The sequence below is a fragment of the Trachemys scripta genome, chromosome 23 (genome assembly GCF_013100865.1).
Source record: "Trachemys scripta elegans isolate TJP31775 chromosome 23, CAS_Tse_1.0, whole genome shotgun sequence".
Taxonomy (NCBI): Eukaryota; Metazoa; Chordata; order Testudines; family Emydidae; genus Trachemys; species Trachemys scripta.
The window spans coordinates 9,720,265-9,727,677 of record NC_048320.1 but is presented as its reverse complement, the minus strand read 5'-3'; the positions used below and the strand labels follow the sequence as shown (position 1 = coordinate 9,727,677).

Here is a 7,413-nt window from a genome sequence, read left to right as displayed (position 1 = left end):
GCTGTACAAGTTGGGTATATTAATGAAAACTAGAACTCCTCTCACTGCTTCACCAACCATGTTCTCCTAGGGAGAGATGGGATTTCTCTTTTCAATACTGTCACTCAATCCTGGGCTTTTGCTACACTGCACCAAAGTCAGACGGAAGAAACAAAGACCAACGCTTTCCTTTGGAGTATGGTGGAGGAGGAATGCTAGTTGTAATATTTCTACACACTGAGAAGGCTGCAAGGTTGCACAGAACAAGGCTTTCCAAGAACAACCAGAAGACTGCTTTGAAATAAAGGTCAGAAAACTGACTCTTCTCTCCTTTTCTTTAATAAAGGTATGAAGTGTTTCTCCCATTAAGACTTGAATTTCTCCCTGCTACTGGGATCCATCAATGCAATTTTGATTACAGGGGGAAAAAAAAAAAAGGCTAAACTCTTGATTAAAATTAACACATTTTAAAACACTTCATAATTAAAAACCAATACCCATTCCCTTCCCCAGGCACCCATCCTGAGTCCAGTTTCGTAACAGATGCTGAGGTACAGGACAATAAGTTAAAGAGTTCATTCCAATTTTGCAGAGTTCAAAAGTCTTCCTAATGTGTTGTCTTCTTTGATCCCTTCCCAAATTTGGCATCAAGTCCAAGACCTGCAGAGAAATGAGAAAAAAATTCTAAGGGAAAGCCCAAGGCCTGTACAATTAGTCCTTTCTATAGCTCCACATGCTAACTGATGCCGAATTACTTGAGAGACAGTGGGTACCTGTGAAATTTTAAAGAGTCCAAAAAAGGTCTCCCAAATCAGTTGGATATGTGACCATAGCAACAGCCTCAAAGATATCCCCATCCCTCCCACTTCCCCTCCCCAAAACACTGAGATAGTGGTTTTGCCAGCAAGCTTATCCAAGAAAATCCATTGTCCAAAATCCTAGGTCAACCCATCCCCTCCCCCCCCACCCCCGTCTATACTCCACCACTCTAACAGATAAAGGAAAAGACTTCAGAAAGCCAGGCTTCCAGGACTTACCCATGAATACCAGGATAGTTCCCACCCACTGCATCATGCTGATCGGGTTGGCAAATAGAATGACAGATGCTAAAATGGTGAAGAATTTGCGGGTTGTGGTGATGATTGAACAAGTTAAGGGTCCAAAGTATACCACAGTCATGAAGATGAAACTCTGAGAGAGAGAGAGAGAGAGAGAGAGAGAGAGAGATTCAGTCTGTCTGAGAAGGCAATATCAACATGAAGATCCATCTTAAACCTTTTCAGAGAATCTTTTGGCAAAGAACAAATCCCAACCACAACCTGAAGATGACATAAGAATTTGTACGCAACTTTGACAGTCTTGATCTGAAAATGCTGGCTAAATAGTGAGCTAGGAACAATCAGATCTGGCAGGAAGACCAGACAACTTCACATTTCCGTCACACAAGTAAATTAATATTCAATGTTCTTTGGTCATCAAGTGCCTGGGGTAAGGGAACCAGAAAGTTACTTACCTGACCCAGTGCACTTGTCAGGCCAAACAGCAGGATGTTGTAGAGGATGCTGGGGTAGCGTTCAGCAAAACTCAGGAATTCCCAGAGCTCTCCAGTGAACAAGATGCCTGCAGAAAGTTTAAAGAGAGCAGGATGAACTCAAGGCAGAGAGATCCTGTGCAGACAGGGCCAGAGCATTCATACTCCTAGCTCACGTTCACTATGGTCAGATAACAGATACAGACAGCAAAGACTAAGCTCCACCCAGAGCATCTCAGTGGCAAAGAACTTTCAGTCATTGCACCATGCCAGATAGGTTGTTTTGGAAGAGAAAACAGCAAGTTGGCTACCCATCCCAGGATTTAAACTAACATAACATCCAGGAGTTAAGTTCACTTTGCTGCCTCAGTTTTGCAGCTCTATGCACTATTGCTGTCGTCCTGGACCCACTTAGTCTGAACTCATTGTGTTTGCAGCCAGCATAAGGGGTGCCTGGAGGTAAGTGAGAGGAATCAGATGCTACAGCAGAACGTAAGAATGTCGTCTTAGCAAGGAACATGTCCTTCACATTCCAGATGTCGGCTACACTTTTAAACTTGGCCTCAGCTATGAATGGAACAGATGAAACAAACATCACTGTCAGTGTCTCATGACAACAGACTGTACCTTGCACTCTGTATCCCGATTCTCAAAAGACAGCCGCCAACAATCTCTCTCTCACACACACACACACACACACAGAGAGAGAGAGAGAGAGAACGAACAGGAGGCTTCTGTTTAGAAGCCTGATCTGACCCCAGTCTTTGCCAAAACAAGAGAGCCACCAAATTGTAGCCTAGGAAGCTACAATCGATGCTACCGAGCCAGCCTGAAAGCAGGAACTTTTCAGACATGTGACTGCAGTTTTGGGAATGGCGCTTTAGGAGAAGCGAAGCGGTGTCCACTGGTGGCAGTTTAAGAAACTACAATAAAATCTCCACAGATTAGGTTTAAAACAAACAAAAAGAAGCTCTGCAAGACATACTAGGCCCTTTTTAGAACAAGAGACAAGGGTCCTGCCTAGAGGATCTTACAAATTAGTCTTCAAGCCAGGTCGCTATGGCTTCCTCAGATGTTCCTTACCAGCCCCCAGGAATAAGGTGGACCATAGATTAACATTTAGCATCATGTGATTGGAACCAGTTTGGTAATGAGCTCTCATATGGTCCTGAGACACTCCCGTCAGTCCATCCAATGTCAGTGACAGCAGCTAAGGAAAGGGGGGGAAAAAAAATGTTGCAGAAGATCAGAAGAGAACTCTCTGCCAGCTACTCCCTTCCTGGAACAGCACTGAATTACTCCTGAGGGCATTCTGCGCCAAAAAATTAAAAATGATGCGCACAGTTTTTTTAAATTTTGCAAAATTCTGCATATTTTATTTGTCAAATAAATGAGGCAGCTCCAGCATGGCACTGGGGAGCACAGGCCACTGGCTACATAGGGGGTCCAGGTGAAGGTGGCTGGGGCTCAGCAGGGGGTCCAAATGTGGGGAGCTCAGTGGGGGGGTCCAGATGCTGGGGAAGGGAGCTCAGTGGGAGCGGGGTCAGGTGCAACTGGTTGGGGCTCAATAGGGTGGGGACCCGGCTGGCTCATTGGGGTGGTGCAGGGAGACTGGGGCTTGTCGGGGGGAGGGGTGCGTTCTGGGTGCAGGGGGGTGGAGGTGGTGAGGCTTGGGAGGAGGGTCTGGGTATGAGCGGGTCTGGATGCACACGGGTTGGGCGGATGTGGGAGCAGCTCCCTGTACACTGATCCCTCCCCTACAACTGAAGAGCTATGGGTGCAGGAAGCACCGGGGGGGGGAGGGGGGGAGGAGAGAGAAGGCAGTTTACAGAGCTTCCTGCAGCCGGGGGAGAAATCTGGGGGTGGATCTGACCCAGCCCTGGATACTGTGCAGGGGAAGAGAAAGTCCCGTCCTCCCCAGCCCAGCCATGACTAGCAGCTGAGCTTGGTGCAGGGTAGGAGGCACCAGCCAGGTCTTTCCCAGTCCCGCCCCCTACCCCAAGGTGATTTCTCTCTCTGCCAGCTGCCCTGGGCACCCGAAACATACTGCTGGGGAGGGTTGTATAACTGCTCTTGTGGCTTTCTTTTGTTTTCCTGCCAGAAAGTCATTTTTCCGTGGGGCAGCAAAGAAATCTACGGCGGACATAAATTCTGCGCGTGTGCAGAGGTGCAGAATTCCCCCAGGAGTAGCATTTAAATTCTATAGAATTCTTGCTTCCACCTGCTTATTTAAAAACAGTTCAGAGGGCATTCTGACGAGGTGCCAGCCCTTCACCCTACATCACCACGTGGCAGTGTGCAAGCATGTCCCTCTGAACCAGAGGGAAGATGATCACTACCCAAGCATTCTAATGCTGGCTTTTTGCCAATCCCTCACGGTGGGTAGATCCAGGCAGAAACCTGCACTAGTAATTGTTTTCTCCTCTAGTACCTTTCACCAACACAAAACCTTGGAACTACTTATGCTTCAACAGCCCAGTACTTACCAGGAGGAGTTCTCCATAGCCAAAGATGTGGTCATCCTCACCGTCACCTCCCTTTTTAGGTTTGTACATGAACAGAGCCACGCCTGTGACAATCAACAGGACACACAGATATTTGGCGAGTGGGTATTTCTTCCTCAGCACCGTCACCCCTAAGAGCATGACTGAAAAGAAAAGATGATTTGGTAAAGTGCTCCCAAAACCCCTCCGCTAGAAATCTAATGACTCTGTGTCCAGTTCTGGATCTAATTGGGAAGTGCACAGATAGTTTGTTATCCACACTAGTTGGCATGGAGCTATCAGGTGAGCAGCTGGACTGTTTCTGGGAATGCAATCCATAGCCTGCTCATGGCATGAGAAACACACAAAGCTATAACTTCGTAGCTGCTCACCTGGAATGGGCTTACAGGACTTCCCAAGGACCTGTAAGAGAAAGAGTATCTTAACTAGCTGCATACTACAGCCTCCCCCACACTGGGCAAGAGGACCACAGAAACTGCCATATTGGATCAGACCCAGGGTCCATCTAGTTCAGTGTCCTGTCTCTGATGGGCATCAGCACCAGATCCTTCAAAAAAAGATGCAAGAAACCCTGCAGTAGGCAGATGGAGGATCATCTAAGCCCTCCCCAATGCAGGTTTCTAAGACTGGCTTAAACCCTGAAAAATGAGGATTTTTCCTTCTCCCAGATTTTTTTTTTAAGCAATTCGTATTATAACTCTGGATGTTTGTTATCCCTCTGGATGGATGGTCCCTCTTGGAATCACTAAGTCTATCACCACTTTGCCTTGCAGGGATAGAGTAAAAAGAAAAGCAATAGAATACTGTCCTCACTGCCACTCTTGCAGGGCAACAAGGGTCAGAACTGCAGCGTCCTCCACGGTCAATCTTTTTTAGTGACTTACTCTTTAATTAGAATGGTTTCCTGTCACAGTGCATTGATGGATCATGTGAGCATCCCACATACCAAGAGTGCACAATTAGAATTTGTAAAAATCCTCAAGAGGGAAAGGGCAAATCTGTAAAGGGGAATTTTTACAACGCAACCTTCTCCCCAACACACTCGTCTGCCTGCCTTTCTTCACCTGAGTTGGATAGTTGACGAACTGCAGAGCTGAGTTGCTGGAAACCATAGCACCCAGATAGGAGAGCGAGCAAGCTGCATACAGCCAGTTCTGGGTCCGATCCACCCTGATGGCGTCAAAAAACTGGATCACTGTGGAGAAGACAAAACATACAAGAAACACATATGGGCTGGTGAGACTAGACATTGGCATCGTAAGGCTATTTTATAATGCTGTTGAGATACAAAAGCCACAAAGTATCTACAGCAGAGGGGAGATAAACTCTCCAGATCATCAAAACCACTCAATCTTTTCAGCTCACATGCTCTCTGAGGCAAAGGAGCTATATTGAATTCCTGAAACCTGGTGGGATAGAAGGAAGATGAAAAAAAACAAGGGAATAGGTATAGAACGTCTTACAGGAGACAAAAGCTTGGACATCCTAGTGGTCTACTCTGACTCTTCCCAACAATAAAACCACATTGAATGAAAAGAATTTAGAATCTGGTTTTATGCAGTGTCTTTCATTTATAAAATTCTTTATTAAATCAGGTTAGCCAGTAATTGTGCAATGTCTGTGCAGACACAAATGGAAAAACCACTGTGTGCTCAACAAAAGCTCACAGTCCCTTGGAAGTTGTGACTTAGGCAAACGTTGGTATCGGGAGTGTGACCTGCACTACAGGTAACCACTGGGTGGGCCCCATGACTCTGGAAGACAGTCACTTCCCAGCCCAGAGGAGAAGGAAGTGAGATGGGAGTCAGGCTCAAAGAGGTCCTGGTGCGGAAAAGCAAGGGGTGACATACTGGCTGTTCTGGAACACTTACCTAACCTGGCAAAGATGGCATTGATCACGCATTGAATGAAGACCAAGGACAAAGCATATTTGAACTTTTCCTGCTTGGCACCTTCTCCATATTTACCTCTAGTTCTGTAGGAACAAATGAATTAAACAGGAGATTGAGAGGTACACTGAGTGAGACTGCAGCATAAGGCATGGTGCACATTTACTCATGCTTTCTTCCCAGGTGATTTAGCCCAACAGCTACCCACCTTTTTACACAAACACGTAGCAAACAGTGCCCTCGGCTGTATCTGCCAGTCCCCCCCACCTTCCATTCAGCTGTGCTTGCTCTAAGCCTGCAGTGGAATGAGGCTTCTCAAACCCTAGTCACACTCCAGCACAACATAGGATCCTGAGGATTCCCCCAAGGAGATGTCTTGCTTTCTGCTAGGATGCCCAAGAGAGATGACATGTCCAGGTTCTGCCACTGCAGAAAGTGGGGGAGGTCCCCAGACTAGGAGAGGGGGACTTCACAGTGGAAAGGTGCAACTTACGCCTCCTGTAAGACCCAGATACAGAGGAGTAGGAGTCACTTATATGCTCTGCTATAAATAGTCCTGGTCCCCAGGCTAGGAGGGGGCTCTTACATGCTCTGGTGCAAGATCCAGGCAGAGGGGCTCCCCAGTGCCTGGGCAGAAGGGGCACTAGGCAGGGGTCACTCACATGCCCTCCTAGCACCTGGGCTGGGAGGGGCTGTCACTCATAATGTACATAACGTACTCGAGGTGTACATCCTCCCCGGCAGCTCCAGGCTAGGGAAAACAGGAACACCTTTCCCACCCTCAGGCCTTGCACAGAAGGGAGCTCAGCACATGCCCACAAATGAAACACAAACGCCCACACACACGTGTGTAATCTAGAAATACAGGTCAGTGCAGGACCCAGACCGAGGCGCTCGCTAGTGTCTGGACTGGGGGGAGGGGAGGGATGACTCGCGGTCTCTCCGGCAGGGGCCGGGCGCGGGAGGGGGGAGGGGGGGCCGGGCGCGGGAGGGGGGGGGGGGAATGACTCGCGGTCTCTCCGGCGGGGGCCGGTCCGGTCCGGTCCGGTCCGGGCGGGGCGGGCGGGGGTCACGCACATGCTCTCCTGCAGGATGCCGTAGTAGAAGTAGCAGACGAAGACGCCCAGGAAGCAGACGGGCAGGCGGAGCCGCTCGGGCAGCAGAGGGCCGCCCCCGCTCGCTCCCATGGCCGCGGCGCTGGGCCCGCTCAGGGAAGGCGGCACTTCCAGGCGCACATCGCGGAGCGGAGCCGGCAGCAGCGGCGGCGCAGGGGGCCTCATAAAAGCTACTCGAGACAGCCGCGCTCCCGAGACCCGCCGGCTCCGGGCTGGGGCTGCCCGCGGCGCTGCCGGACCAGGCGAGGCAGGAAGAGCGGGAGTGGAAGGGGCAGGGGTCCCGCATGCCGGGCCGAGAGGGCCCTGCTGGCCCGCACGGGGCTAATCCGCCCGTCGCTGCCTCCTGTTCCCCGCAGCCGAGCCCCAATACAGCAGCTTTTTGATCAGGCAGCGCC

General features: G+C 49.6%; 1 protein-coding gene across 1 annotated transcript; it reads right to left on the bottom strand.

The window, feature by feature from the left end:
* Nucleotides 1-274: 274 nt before the first annotated feature.
* On the bottom strand, nucleotides 275-7,198 carry SLC35B1 (solute carrier family 35 member B1). Its single transcript, XM_034756074.1, has 9 exons — nucleotides 6,981-7,198; nucleotides 5,886-5,989; nucleotides 5,079-5,209; nucleotides 4,386-4,416; nucleotides 3,997-4,157; nucleotides 2,594-2,720; nucleotides 1,493-1,599; nucleotides 1,017-1,170; nucleotides 275-639 (listed from the first exon to the last, which is right to left on the bottom strand). The coding sequence occupies exons 1-9, from the start codon at nucleotides 7,181-7,183 to the stop codon at nucleotides 587-589; spliced, it is 1,071 nt and encodes a 356-aa protein (XP_034611965.1). The 5' UTR covers nucleotides 7,184-7,198; the 3' UTR covers nucleotides 275-586.
* Between the last annotated feature and the right edge of the window lie 215 nt (nucleotides 7,199-7,413).

Excerpts from the sequence above, each read along its gene's own strand:
- SLC35B1 (XM_034756074.1), bottom strand. The coding sequence starts at position 7,183 with ATGAGGCCCCCTGCGCCGCCGCTGCTGCCGGCTCCGCTCCGCGATGTG. Across the intron at positions 5,210-5,885 it reads TGCCATCTTTGCCAGGTTAG|TGATCCAGTTTTTTGACGCC; the intron begins GTAAGTGTTCCA and ends TCTTCTCCACAG. Across the intron at positions 1,171-1,492 it reads TGACAAGTGCACTGGGTCAG|AGTTTCATCTTCATGACTGT; the intron begins GTAAGTAACTTT and ends TCTCTCTCTCAG.